Genomic DNA, 13,904 nt, shown 5'->3' with positions numbered 1-13,904 from the left:
AGTATTGTCACTTTTCTTTAGATATAAGATTGTTGATACGAGGCAATTGTCATTTGTAAAGATCCTAGAGTCGCTCTTCTACCAGGCATAGATGGCCGGGTCAAACAGGGGCGTGTTATTTGGCGCTCATCGCTCTCGCCATTTTCCTGGCCACTTGACTCCGGTGACAACGCGCGAAGGGCACGAAGGAGAGGTCGGATGGTCATCAGGCTTGCGGCCGTCAGACCGAGACTGGCTTCCACGTGGGACCAGATTGCGATTTGCGTGGTCTGGTCTGGACAGGTTAGTTCGTGACTTGGTGTCCAGCAGACGGAGAACGCGTACAGAGGAACTCGTGATCCTTCGAAAAATGGAGAAATGGCATGCGCACGATCACGGCTGAGCTTGCCCTGTTGGCCTATGAGTTTGTTTCCTATAGCCCTCTAGAACGGGGCTAGGGAAGGTAACTGACACGCATCCAATGCCTAATAAACTAGCTACCGCAGCCTTAGTCCGTCGATGCATCTTCAACTGCCAAACCATGAATGCCGGTAGAAGACCGATCGTGAAATCGCAGATCGTTGCAACTACACTGTACATATATACTACTCCCAGGAGAAGATCCATATCCAGGCATTTCCCTGGGGAATCCATGTGGTTCCAGTAGTAGTGTACCGGTTGGCACTGGAATACCGTGAAAAAGAAAAATATGAGACCGGCAACGATAGACAGAGCTGTGGCGCTATACAGCATGAATGAGTGAATCCGTTCGACGGTAAGGCGGAGCAGAGAGAGTGCGATAGAAAGTCTTGCGAGGACGCAGGTAACGACGTAGAACACTTGTCCGAAAAAGAAACACTAGGTTGTTGCTTGGTTAGGTCAAATGCCAAACAGAAGAGACACGTTAAAAGAGGACACTACCCACCAGCATTGCCCATCGATAGTGGTCCGGACGATCGGCGAAGTGGACCATCTTCTGTCCCATGCCATACACAGCCCCCAGGATACCACAGACTCCGAATCCAAAGTTGAAAATCCACGGTGTATCAGTGTCGTTTGATCCGCGAGAATCCAAATTCCGAGTACAACTCACCATTGCAACCAGCATAATCCAATCATCGGCTCCAAAAGACTGCACAATGCGAAGTCGAACGTAAATTCGCAGAAGAGCCGTTACTTGCGATATGCCCAGAAAGACCGCCGTAACGACTAAAATGGCCTCGCTTCTTCCACTCACCATGATCAGCCGCTTGCGGGCGCCACATTGTATGGCTTCAAAAATCGAGAGTCGACTGATATATGTGCGTCTCGATCGTGTTTACCTTCTCTTCGAGGTGATTGAGCCAGAGTTTCATTTTGTACCTGGCCGAGTTTGTCATCCAGTCGACCTGATGCGACGTCGCCTTGACGTCATCACTAAGGACCGAGAAGTTTCGAGACTCTCGGCCGGTCGTTGGGTTTCTGGAACAACTCCATGTCTGGCAAGAGCTGCAGTTGGTGATGGTTACGGCGTTCAGCTGTTTCTCAGTTAGGCCGGTGCCTTGTCGCGGCACATCATAGCTCTTCACGGCCCAGCAATGTAAACAGATCAGGTAACACACTTGACAGACAGCTCCTCGTTGCTTTCCAGATTGTTCGAACCGGTCTTATGTGATACGGATTCTTCTGCAGAATTGCCCTCTACTCCGCTACTTTTTATATGGGAATGACGTATAGACATTCCTAGCATACTTTCGACGGCTACGTTATATCGCATCCACAGTCTACACCTTAACCAGGCAGACAATTCACCGGCGCTTTATTCCAACCAACTGATCGCTTGATCGGTTCTACTCGGTCCATCGCTGCGGATTATTGACACGAGAAAACGGATAATTATTTCCATTCTTCGGTCAAGCGAAAAAAAACGGCTAGTAATAAACAAGAAGTTGAGTGAAAGGCGCCATAGCTGTCAGAAAGACAGCACATAAGCCCATCAACCCAGAAGCTGTATTAAATTTCATGAGAATAATAAATCTACTCATCCTCTCCGCGACTGGTTGGGGCTCTCATTAAGTCGTTGTAGTCTGGCCAATTTGATGCCCTTGGCGCTTTTTGAAGACAATCATCAAATCTCCCAATGTTGTACTAAAACCCTCGGTCATGATATCATCGACTAGCATATTCTCCTCGCCCGGGGCAAGAGCAAAATCAAATGAACTGATTACTTTTGCGATGGTTGTGCGAATGTTCAGAAGTGCAAGTGGTTTCCCTATGCAATTGAAAGTTCCTGTATACGAGGAAACATTAGCGTCCTCTGATGACACCAGAATGAGGCGTAAAAGGGTGAGACCTACCAGTCGAGAATGGAGCAAATGCAGTTTTATCTCTGACCATCTCGGGGTATATCGTCCATCGCTCCGGTATGAATTGATCCGGCTCCTGGTAAGCCGATTGGCCTGTGTAACAGTCAACAACCTGTTTTCCATTTCATATTCACAATGTAGAACGTAGGTCAACACTCACTGCGGCCGATGGCATAAAGAGGAGTCCATATCGACGTATTTCCAGGGATATGGATACCTTCGACTGAGATCCCTGCCGGTGGCGTCTTGCGCTGCATCTGCGTCGGAACGGGCGGATATAACCGGAGAACCTCCATGATGACTGCTTCCAAATGCTCAAGGTGTTGAATGTCGCTGTTGAGTATTTCCTCTTCGCTCTCAGATACGTACGGCGCGAGCTCCTGGCGTAGTTTCTCGAGGTGCTCAGGGTGACGAGCCAGTTCGTAGATGACGAGCGAGAGGACCACCGCAGTAGTTTCACTGGCTAGAGTCAGATTTCGCCGCGAAATTTAGAGCGTGCAGGATAGAAAACGTGCCTTCCAGCAACTATGATTAGCTGTCCGTCTCCTCTTAGAAGATCTATGTCCGCCTGCCGAGGCTCACGGCCTCTCAAAGGCGATGCCAAAGCCGACCCGATGCTTTGGAATTGAGCATCCGTCTAGCTCAGTTAGCACTCAGTTATTATCCAGGCTACAATAATGGGCAAGGGCTTGCCTTTATCTGCTCTCGCATCTGTTGCTCTGCAAAATGAATGAGTTTTTCCCAGCCTGTCGCCACTCCCGGGACGCTCAGTAACAACCGAAACAGCCAGGGAGGGAAGAGGAATCCTAAGACCTGAACACCCTCGTTGATCATCGTGACGGCCCAATGCTCCCGGCCTGTCTCTAGCATGTTGAATGACTTGCCAAATGCGAGGTCACCCAGGACGTCGAAGCTATATGAATAGAACCATTTGGTAACGCTCATCGGCTGGCCCTCGTGGGCGACAATCTGGTCAAGGAGCTGCTTGCGGTACTTGTGCAGGCGCTGCTCATAGCCACGTATTGCGCGATCGCCAAAGGCAGTGCTCCAAACACGCCGTCGCCGGTCGTGGTCGACTTTGCTGCGATAGGTATGTAAAGACACCATAGGCCTGTAGCCGTCGTACCACGGGCCCTTGGTGCATTCTGTGCCGAAGCCATGCACGACCTCCACCGCGCTGGGGTGTGCGATAGATAAATCCGTCGGTCCGACTCGAACGATCGAACCATATTGATTATGCAAACATTTCACCTGTCGAAAACCATCTCTACGGCGGACTCTCCAGGTGAGCCAGAGACCCGACAGTCTAGCCCAGATAGGGCCCGGAAACGTGCGCAGCGGATGTAGAAACATGCGATAGACCACTAAACTGAAGAACACCCCAACAAGGTAAGAGAAGATAGTGTTGAGGGTTTGACGGAGGGCATTCTGAATACTGTTGCCCGCTCCGTGACTCACAAGCGTGAGGGCTGTGAAGACCAAGGCGAAGACTTGGAGATACGGCGCCCCGGATAGGTGGTGTTCACCGCGGGCGAAGTAAGTAATGTGAGAGAGGACACCACCGGCGAACAAGATTAAAAACTTCATATCTTTCCACATGTTCTAGTTTACAAAGGAGTAGGTCACGTATATCCGGTGTGCTTCAGCTTGCGAATGCGAATTTTGAGTCTTTGACGTTTTGTAGGAGGTTAAAATCGCCACAAATGATGTCAGTAGTCCTCCTATGTTGGACGCTTTCGGAAGAGTTCGAACCAAAAGATCTTTCCTTTTCTCCCCTGTGGCTGACCGGAATTCAGGACTTTAGTCTTGGGCGTGCACATGATGCGCATGCCAGAAATCCGAGGCAGCGAGGCAATAAGGCAGCAGGGCAGCAAGGCATCCCTCCTAGGGGCTAGCTAAACCCTTCTAGGAAACCGTCGCTTCATCTACTGAGGGTGTCTATAGTTCAGATAGCTAATCCCTCGTTCGACCTCACCTGTCCCTCTCTGGCAGGACATTGTCTGCACCCAGGATCTTTCCCACTAATCGGGACGCGCAGACCCTGGTAAGTTGGTTTGACAGGTTACATTGTCACCTGCTGTGGCTGCTTACAGACTGCAGACCCGTTCAGCCAGGGATGGCAGCAAGTCAGACCCCAAAATACCACTTTACAGATTGACCCTGGATGGAGTTGCTATTTGAAATAAGATGACCCCGGCTGACAAGTGCTTGTTCTGCCCCGGGGTTTCTTTTTTTTTTTTTCTGCTTATAGCTAACATTCTAATCGCCCGGAATGCGTACCGTAGTGAAAGGTACAATTTCCTATGTGCTACCGTTGATATTAAGGCAAATCTCGCCCGGCGAATGAGACGAGCCAAGACGCCCTGTATGATTGCTGAGGAGGTCATTTCAAGCGAGCCAACGTGATTGGAGCACTCTTGCTACAAACAGGGCGTTCTTCGATCATTATCCATGACAAACTGATCTCCTTGGCGACTCTGATTAATTTGTCCGGCGGAGAAAGCAGGGTACAAACTGCAGATGGGCCTGCCGTCATGAGATCACTCACAAGCCTCCGTTCATTCTCCAGTCTGGATATTGGTTCGGTCTTTCGTTCATGCAAACTTTCCACTCCCGAGTCTGTTCCAGGATGCCGACCAAAATCTCCGTGGCCTTCCGGGGACAAAGAACACCCATTCACGCTGAAACGAAAGAAGAATCACGGCATCTACCCTTCATCGAACCATTTTGCTTCTCGGGGATATTTAGGCTTCGCCCCAAAAAGGATGCCGCCACCTTGTTGGCCAAGGGTGCCCTTAATGACCGCTGTAACCCCACCGAGTGACCTTCATACTGATCGATGCTGATCGCTGGTGATCAAATGGCCGGGAGTTGTCGAGCGTCGCAGTCTGTCGCCATAGGGGTCAGGGACCAGCGCTGATCCCATAGGTTGTCGGCAGGTTAACGCTGTGGATGGTGCCGCGCAGGGAATGGCATCAAAGCCCCTCGTCCGATCCCTCCAATTGTCCGGCGCTTCCGTTAAGCAACCTGGGGAGTGGAAGTAGAGTGGCCGGTGGGGGTCGCCAAGGTGAGGGATCAGATATCTTGGCCCATACAGACGATGTCGAGCAATGAGACGCAGATGTCACTCTGTTGGTGGCGTCGCCTCGCCCAATCCCCATTGACGCTGGATTTAATTTCCACCGGCGTCGAAGGAAGGGGCGAAATTCGGGAGCGGAACAAAGCCATCTAATCGGAGATTCGCGTTGCTGCCGTTTCACTTTAACTGCCGTTTCTTTGGCGCTTCCTGACGCCTGCGGTGTAGATGCTCCCCAAGGAAGCCCAGCCCTATCCAAGGGAAGTATAAGTATATTAGGCTCCTGGGTACCGAAATCTTCAGGGTTTTGTTCATTCACCAGCTTCTGCGAAGCATTTCATTCCTTTGCCCGTTTTCGTCGTTTCTTGCATTCTTTGTCATTCCTTTTCTTCTCTTCACCTTTAGGTAGTTAGTCATTCCTTTATCTTTCATAACCACCATGTTTCTGGATAAACATGCTCGTCTCCTGGCTGGAGTCCTCGGCCTCATGGCTCTGGCTCCCCAGACCTCTGCTGCCCCTTGGGGTCATTGGCACGACCGTCACCACGGCCCTGGAGACCGTGGCGATAGCACCCCCAGCGTCACTCCTACTCCCAGCTCTCAGCCCACCGGGGTCTTCAGCATTCAGCCCGTCCAGCCGACCGACGTCTCCAGCGTGATTCCCACTCTGGGCGCCAGCTCGACTCCTGCGGCCACTCCCTCAGCCTCCTTTGCCACGATTAGCTCGAGCTCTGCAAAGGGCGAGGTCATGATCCCTTACTACCTGTACCCCGAGGCCGGCAAATGGGAGCCTCTTGAGAATCTGTCGGTTCTACCAATACTATCCTCTCCATGTTACCTGGATGCTAACCGTGACAGGGTCACCTCCAACCCGGACGTGAAGTTCACCGTCATCGTCAACCCTGACAACGGCCCGGGCGGCTCTACGACTCTTCAGGATCAGAACTTCCTCACCAACATTCCCAAGCTGGCTGCACATAGCAATGTACGCCTGATCGGATACGTGGCAACCGGGTGGGGCGACCGTGACATCTCGGAGGTTCAGGCCGACATCAAGCAGTACGCCGAATGGCCTTCTTCCAGCGGTGACTCGTCCTTCGCCGTGAAGGGTATCTTCCTGGACGAGGGAGCCACCGCGTACAGCGAGGCTACCGTCTCCTTCTACGAGCAGGCGGCCTCTCTGATCAAGGAGAGCTCGGGTCTCGGTCCTGATAACTATGTGAGTATCGCTGTGCTTTTGCGGCATAGAGATCTCAAGAATTAACAATCATAATAGGTTGTCGCGAACCCCGGTACGCCCCCTGATGCTGCCTACCTCAAGATGGTCGATTCGTCCGTCATCTTCGAGTCTCCGTACGCCGAATTCGAGAACGCCCTTTCCTCAAGCACCTTTTCCAGCCTGCAGGACACTACCGGCATTGATCGCGCCTCGATGGTTTACAATGTTCCTGAGAGTGTTGATTTGTCTTCGGTCTTGGAGAAGGTGAAGGGCATCTCCAACCAAGTCTACATCTCCAACGTTAACAACTACGCCACCTACGATCCCGCTTGGGAAACGGTTGCCCAGCTGCTTACCTCCAACTAGACTTTTAGAAGAGACAGGCTGAGTGAGGTCTTTTGGAGCGTGGCGGTGTCTCACATTGAAAACTTGGGCGGAGTAGAGTCGATTCCAATTGGTTGACCTTCTCTTTTCTTGTATTTATTTACTCTATACGATCTACACTAGATGTATTGTAGACCATTATATCGTTTCTGGCGCATTGCGTCTATTCTTAGTCATACACGAAAGAAGAAAAGAACATCAAACTGCAAAAGTTTCAACCATGAATACTTGCAGGAAATATGAGTTTACAACATTATATAAGATGATACCGGCTTACATGACCGATTTTCGCTCGTTCATATACCACAGCCTCGCGGTCCCAACGGCAACTAAGCTTGAATCCTTCTGACTTGGGGACTGGCTAGGATATCTTTTTGCGGTCGCTCATCTCGCATTCGTCCTCGTTCGGTCCCAATCTCTTCAATACCCGAGAGGTAGCCCTGAAGAGCTGCGAAAGCGTGTGGGTAATATGCAGGATCAGGCTGCACCGTCTAGACCGAACTGATAAGATGCGCCCGAAGTAAGAATAGACCATCACATGGATTTGCTCCAGCAAGGTGGATTACGCCACTTCGCTGGTGATGTTGGACTGGAACCTCAAGGCGCCTGACTGCCGGGCTATTGTACCGAGGAGGTAGGTAGATGATATCATTAATTAGTTGGCAGGCCAGTCACGCGCAACAACGCAGGTGCCATGGTCGCGCCGCAGAAGCGCAATACTTTTCCGAAACAAAGACTGCATCCTGCTAGTCGGGGATCGGGTCAATGTAGCTGCAGAGCAGCGGACTACGTGATAATAAGCTACGCGGCATCGTGTAAATAGGCACCATTGTTTCAGAAAAGTTGAATGAAATGTATATGTACGTCTCTTCTTCACACATGTCGCGTGCATGTCTCTCATGAGTCGGAGCAAAAATAAGTAAATGTATAAACGCCGTGTCCTAAACCAGGTACCGGAAGCCCTTGGCAACCCGCAGAGACTCGTCCTGGTCGTCCGCGGTCGCATCCGCCGCGCTGGGGTTGGCATCGCTGGCGGCATCGCGCGCCTCCAGCTTCTTGTTCATGTTCACCAGGATCATTCGGAAGAGCCAGAAGCCGACAACGGACACGCCAAACATGGCAGTCACGATTCCGTAACTCTTCCGGTATCCGTTCTCTGACAAGTCCCAGACGTACATACCGGCGACGTTACCGAGCTGCGAGAAGGCGTTGACCAATGCCAGCGCGACAGCTCGCTTGGCGGGAGGACGGGGGAAGGAGGAACTGATCCAGGAGTAGACGACGATGAAACCAGCGTACGATCCCGCCTGAAGGAACAGGGCGACGTATCGGGCGGCAGTGTTGAGGGTGGACATGCAGATGATGAAGCCGACGAGGCCCATGAGGATGGGACCGTAAATGTGCCAGAGCTGTTCTCGCAAGGTTAGTGAGATGGCCTATCGAAATGGAGAGAGAACTGGAATCCATGTAGCTGACCTTTTCTTGGGTTCGATCGGCGTGCCAGGCGTTAATCAAGGAGAAAATACAGGAGAAAACCCAAGGGGGGGCGCTCATGAGGAGAGTCGGGACGTATCCGAATCCGAGGGTGCCGGTAAGCGTAGGCTATAGAAGCGAAGGGTGTTAGTCCAGTAGTCATCGATGCTCGTGGCTGGAAGGCACTTACGAAGAAGGCATTGAACGACAGCCCAATCACGTACGCGGTGAAGGTGAGCATCAACACGTAGATCTTGTAATCCTTCAAGGCCATCATCAAACCCGAAAAGGCACCTTGGCCGTCGTCGCTATCCGCCTCACCGACGTCCTCGATGATGCGGAGCTGTGCCACGAGACGCTCATCTTCGGTGAAACCACGGGTATTAGTGGGCAGGTCCGGCAAGACGAAGCCCGAAATTATGGCGATGGTGATGGTAGCAGCACCCTCAATCCAGAAGAGCCAGCGCCAGGCGGCATGGCCCAGGGTGCCCTGCATGTTGGACAGGACGCCGGCGGCCACCAGGGAGGAGAAGGCGTTGGAGATGAGGTTACCGCAGAACAGGATGGCGTTGCGGGTGGTCAGCTCGCGGCGAGTGTACCACTTGGACAGGATCAGCAGCGCTCCGGGCAGGAAGGCGGCCTCGACGAAGCCCAGCAGGAACCGAATGACGACCATATCCTTGAAGTCCTTGGCATTTCCGGAGAGGGTGGAGATGACACCCCACAGGGTCATGGAGACGGCGATGTACAACGAGGGCCGCGAGATGCGGTTGATGATCATGTTGGAGGGCACCTGCATGAGAATGTAGCCGACGTACAGGATACTCAGACAGGTGGAGAACTGGGTGTTTGTCAGGCTCAGATCCTCCTGCAGACCCTTGAGACGAGCAGCCGAGATGTTGTTCCGGTCGAGGTAGTTCATGATATAGATCAGCACGAAGATGCTGCATCGCAAGTCCAGCTTCCACTTCAGACTCTTCTCGGCGGCCGCTCGACGAGCCGGATCCATCTGGGGCAGCACGGTCTCCTGGACGGTGACATGCTCGAGGTTCTCGGTTTTCATCTTGTCCATATCCACCTCGACATCGGTGCCGGCGATGGATGGTTGATTGAACACCATGATGGGCAAGTTGGAGGGTCGAATTCTCACACGCAGAACCCGAACGAGACGAAGAGAGAAAGGACAGCCGGCATCAGAATAGCCAGCAGAAACAGGCCAGGCCGGGGGGGTTTATAATTTTCTCGTGGAGGAAGCCCAGTTCCCAGTCGGGGTGCAAAATTTCCCCAACGCAACCATTGGGTTGGACCCCCACGCCAAAATTGCGGGTCGGACGCGGGGGTTCACCTCCTGCAGTGGGGTTTTTTTTTCACTTTTTTCTTTTTCCCTTCTAGTTTTGTTTGCCTCCCACGGCATTTCCCACGGGGTGATGCGGGAGAGAGTTCTGGGCGCTGGAAGTCGTCCGACGGTCTTTCCTAGGGGGTGCTTGGACTTGAAAAATGCTGGGACTGAAACCTCAGTGGCTTTGTATATAGCTGAGCCACTACTGAATACTGAGTACGGAGGACTGGCATCCCGCGCTCGGGGGGCAGGAGGAGCATCGGATCTGAATCTGGCTGCCGATAATCCCCGGCCCCGGCTAAGCACTAATTAGGGCAGGCCGAGCCTCGTGCTCTCCCCGTGTCTCTCGACGCTTTCCCCCCCCCCGAAAAGCATCGGGAACGACGTCAACCGAGTGGATCGTCTGACACACTCACCGTCTTTTTTACCCGAAATTGTCGCGGACGGGCTCCGGCTGGGTCGGCTAGAGAGCTAGTCCACGCCCATCCCCGCGGATTCCCCCTTTGCACGCGGGGTTTGCTGGTTCGCCATGACATCACGGCCACTACTTCGTACGTTGGACTGAGGCCTGACGATGCGACGCAGCTGCGACTAACGGAGGTGTCAACTTGACTCTCCCTCCCACTCCCCCGACCGACCGACCGACGTCAGCCTGAAATCACGGGCTCAGCCGGTCAGGTGATCTCGGCAGACCAAAGCGGCAACCCCGCGGGGGGGCAGTTTGCACCGTTTGCACCCGCCCGTCAGCTGATGCGAAAATTCGACCACTGTCACGTGTCATCCCACACGGGCATACAGCATACACAGCGGGACGGAGTATCGAGTAGTTCTCTCCAGCTGCAAAGAAATCTCTTCCCTGCAGGGTCGGTTCCATACTTGGGGCCGCCCAGTCTTTGCGGTATTCGAGAAATTCTTGGCTTAGGTTAATTCAACGCGTTCGCAGCCAGGCACATGTACTCTACATATGGTAAACATGCTCCTGCATGCACAGATATATTCCGGGTTATGGGAGCAAGTCCAACATTCTTCGTCGCAACCAAAATAACAGGAACCACCCAACTACTTGGAATGTCTATAATTTTCGCTATCTGTCTTACGATATTTTCTCTTGATTGAGTATTTATTGACCTATTGACCTACTGTTTCTAGAAGTCTTTATCGATCATATCACCCTCGCCGGGTCTTCCTTTCTCCTCCAGGACGAGACGGCCCGACGGATCGTCAGCCACTCCCTCCCTTTTGAGCCCAGGGTCCACTTCCCCGGCTTTCCCAGTACGTAATACTAGAATAATTCGAGAAAGCCGAGTCAGGCCATCCGCTACTCGGCACTTTTAGGCTCTGTTCTTCCAGTCAGTCAAATGCCATGGCAAAATGCAAAACGTGCAGAATATGCCCGAACTGTCTCCACCCGTCGCTAACGGGCACCTAAGCCATATACATCTTGCTTTCTTGCACCACTAGAAGAGCAGTCCGTCATTAAGGGGAGGCGGAGGAACGCTCCGCTGATCTGCCGGTTTCAAAACCAGGCCTGGACCATGATTACAAACACCCCTTCAAGCCGTTACGGCTGCTGTTATTGTTCTCCAGCTCAAGGTAGAATCTGCGTCTCTGGTTAAGACAAGTTGACTTATCTGAGTTCCGACAACTGATCGAATCCTCTCCGCTACTAGCTTTGCAGGTTTAAGGGTACAACTGCACGTCCGCGGAGAGAACTGTCAACTGCGTCTTTGACCCACTTGCACCCCCGGCACTCAGTTGAGAGTTGAGGCTGGAGATGCGCATGGGGGCCGATCTTCACTGGGCTTGTAGAATTCCGATGCAATTTGAATGCGTATCTATTCCGGGAGCCTCGAGAAAGAATCCAGACCCAGTGTCAGCCGAAAAACACAAAGTTTGATGAATAGTGAATTTTATGATTGGTATCAGAGTTGGTTATCCTATCAACGCCGCTACGAAACGAGCCAAAACACAAGATCAACCTAGACAAGCCCCTTCATAAGTCCCTTGCTTTATCGGCGTCCAGCGGGCTCTTTGACCCTACTCAAACAGCAGCCATCCCGGCATTAGACCCGGTAAAACGCAAGGGATCATTTAGGATTCACCCTTTTCAGACTCTTGGGCTGCTAATGTCATCCGGCTGGGCTTATCTGCGGAGGCCAAGTTACGCAATAAATATCCCGCGCGGAATGAGCCGAAAGTGCGCCCACCCTCTCCGGACTAGAGTCCGGGGAGCCTGGGGGCCGAGTTGTCAGTTTTAGATGAAAGGCGGGCTGTTTCTACTTTGGCCACGGAAGATGCAGGAAATGACGCTTATTATGCGCCAAGGTCACATTTGGATTCTGCCGGTGAGATGCACACCCTCCATTCCTGGAAGGCCCGCGGGGATTTCAGATGTTCCAGGCGATCCCGAGAAAAGGGCCCATATTGGATGTTTGAAGACTGGATTATCGGAGCGATAAAAAAATGTCAACCCCGATGATCAGAGTTATTCTTTTGGACAATGAGCGAATGCCCATTATGCACTGAGTAGGCTTAGGAGGACTTGGATAAGCCAGTACGAGGTCTAAATGGGTGCCATTAGAACGCTCAAGGGATGCATTATCCCCATCCTGTCGACCCGGAGAATCATGACATGAGATCTGATTTGATCCCTGATCTTGCGCCCGTGCGAGCCTTTCAAACTCTGTTCTCGAGATCCACCACACCAAGAATCTTCCAATGGTTTAGTGTTAGTAGGGTTGGGGTGCCGGGATCTGCCAAATGATTCCTTGACCATCTGCTTGACCGAATACGGTCGCACGGAGGGACGACTGTTCTTCCGAGCAACGAAGAAAGACCGGAATGAGACGGCGGAGGCGAGAAAAACAGCCGCCTCTGCGTTGAGTAAGTGCCAGAAAATCAACCAATTTATGTCGACCACCCCGTGATGCATGAGACCCGAGGCTTGAGTAATCATAAAGACGATGATAATGACTGTCAGGCAGAGGGAGCATGTGAGTACGACCTTTTGCATCCAGTGAACGCGAATATTCCAGATGATAGCGATGGGGATGGCAAGAACTATGATCGGGCTTAGCAAGACCTCAAGGGACGAAGGACGGTATTGGGTGCCCACTCAATAAATCACCAACGATTTCCAAGGCGGTATTGATGGCTGTGTGGAGGACAATAATCTTCTTGTCGGGGCCGATTTTGCACAACACTAATCCCCGTTCAGCAAGCCACTACGTAAAGTGGACATAAGTCACTTACACTCTCGGGGATCATTGAAATATGGACAGGAGACATATCTCGTCGCGAACCCGTAGCCCATTACACACCTGTTGTGTAGGCAACCACGGCCCACCAGAAGATCATCCAGGTTGGCAAGCGATCAATAATCCTTTTGAAGAAGAAAAGGAAACTGAACTTGATCGCATTGAAGGAGGCCCATCCCAGCATCGAGCAAATGGTATAGAACTTATGATATTGGTATGACATCTCCATCAGATTTGGAATTTCAACGGCAATTCCTTCCTACAATGCCAATAGCTTGAACATGCGACCGAGCACCTCGCTATACATAACCGCACTGTTGGCGATCAATGAACCCAAGGCGAGGATGATGAGCACGTCGTCGACTTGAATACCTTGACTTTGGATGCGAAAACGGATGATAAAGCGGACCACTACCCCGAGTACTGCCAGTGCAAGACCACAACCGGTTGTAATCTAATATCTGTCTCTTAGCTCTGTACCCCCACGGTCCATTCATGGTGCTCGGGGTATCTAAAGGAAGGCCTACGACAAACGCGTGCTTGTGAATACGCTCCACGCCATCCTCGGGTTTCATTCTGGCGGGGCTAGCTCTCTTGAAACAGATAAAGGCCGGAGATTTTAAGTTGAGAAGTATGAAGTCTTAAAGATAACCTTAACAGGACCTCGGGGATTGAAGAATGGATCTTGTTATGAGGTTGGGAAGCGCAGCCAGCAACATTTTATAAGGCCAATACTCCCTCCCCAGGCTTGGATATCATACCATCACTTTTCAAACCGTAGCTGAACGCAGAAGGCTGCTGGGCTTGGCACATGTATGGCTTTGGTGCAGAC

At 52.0% G+C, this 13,904-nt stretch overlaps 5 protein-coding genes across 5 annotated transcripts; 1 reads left to right on the top strand and 4 right to left on the bottom strand.

Moving 5' to 3' along the window:
* Window positions 1–17: 17 nt before the first annotated feature.
* KD926_006383 (uncharacterized protein) lies at window positions 18–1,219 on the bottom strand (the record flags this gene model as incomplete). Its single annotated transcript, XM_053099363.1, has 4 exons — window positions 18–274; window positions 325–389; window positions 452–837; window positions 905–1,219. The coding sequence occupies 4 exons, from the start codon at window positions 1,217–1,219 to the stop codon at window positions 18–20; spliced, it is 1,023 nt and encodes a 340-aa protein (XP_052956819.1).
* An 811-nt stretch (window positions 1,220–2,030) lies between these two features.
* On the bottom strand, window positions 2,031–3,923 carry KD926_006382 (cytochrome P450; the record flags this gene model as incomplete). Its single annotated transcript, XM_053099362.1, has 5 exons — window positions 2,031–2,248; window positions 2,316–2,417; window positions 2,485–2,787; window positions 2,907–2,961; window positions 3,138–3,923. The coding sequence occupies 5 exons, from the start codon at window positions 3,921–3,923 to the stop codon at window positions 2,031–2,033; spliced, it is 1,464 nt and encodes a 487-aa protein (XP_052956818.1).
* A 1,916-nt stretch (window positions 3,924–5,839) lies between these two features.
* On the top strand, window positions 5,840–6,985 carry KD926_006381 (spherulation-specific family 4 protein; the record flags this gene model as incomplete). Its single annotated transcript, XM_053099361.1, has 2 exons — window positions 5,840–6,619; window positions 6,677–6,985. The coding sequence occupies 2 exons, from the start codon at window positions 5,840–5,842 to the stop codon at window positions 6,983–6,985; spliced, it is 1,089 nt and encodes a 362-aa protein (XP_052956817.1).
* A 959-nt stretch (window positions 6,986–7,944) lies between these two features.
* On the bottom strand, window positions 7,945–9,596 carry KD926_006380 (MFS general substrate transporter; the record flags this gene model as incomplete). The annotated part of the gene is made up of 3 exons (XM_053099360.1): window positions 7,945–8,412; window positions 8,480–8,605; window positions 8,667–9,596. The coding sequence occupies 3 exons, from the start codon at window positions 9,594–9,596 to the stop codon at window positions 7,945–7,947; spliced, it is 1,524 nt and encodes a 507-aa protein (XP_052956816.1).
* Window positions 9,597–12,378: 2,782 nt separating this feature from the next.
* KD926_006379 (uncharacterized protein) lies at window positions 12,379–13,256 on the bottom strand (the record flags this gene model as incomplete). The annotated part of the gene is made up of 3 exons (XM_053099359.1): window positions 12,379–12,875; window positions 12,943–13,017; window positions 13,136–13,256. The coding sequence occupies 3 exons, from the start codon at window positions 13,254–13,256 to the stop codon at window positions 12,379–12,381; spliced, it is 693 nt and encodes a 230-aa protein (XP_052956815.1).
* Between the last annotated feature and the right edge of the window lie 648 nt (window positions 13,257–13,904).

This window comes from Aspergillus affinis (genome assembly GCF_023601865.1).
Source record: "Aspergillus affinis strain CMG 70 chromosome Unknown NODE_33_length_288726_cov_88_254756, whole genome shotgun sequence".
NCBI classification, from domain to species: domain Eukaryota; kingdom Fungi; phylum Ascomycota; class Eurotiomycetes; order Eurotiales; family Aspergillaceae; genus Aspergillus; species Aspergillus affinis.
The sequence above is the reverse complement of the archived record's forward strand: the minus strand, read 5'-3'. Positions and strand labels throughout refer to the sequence as shown.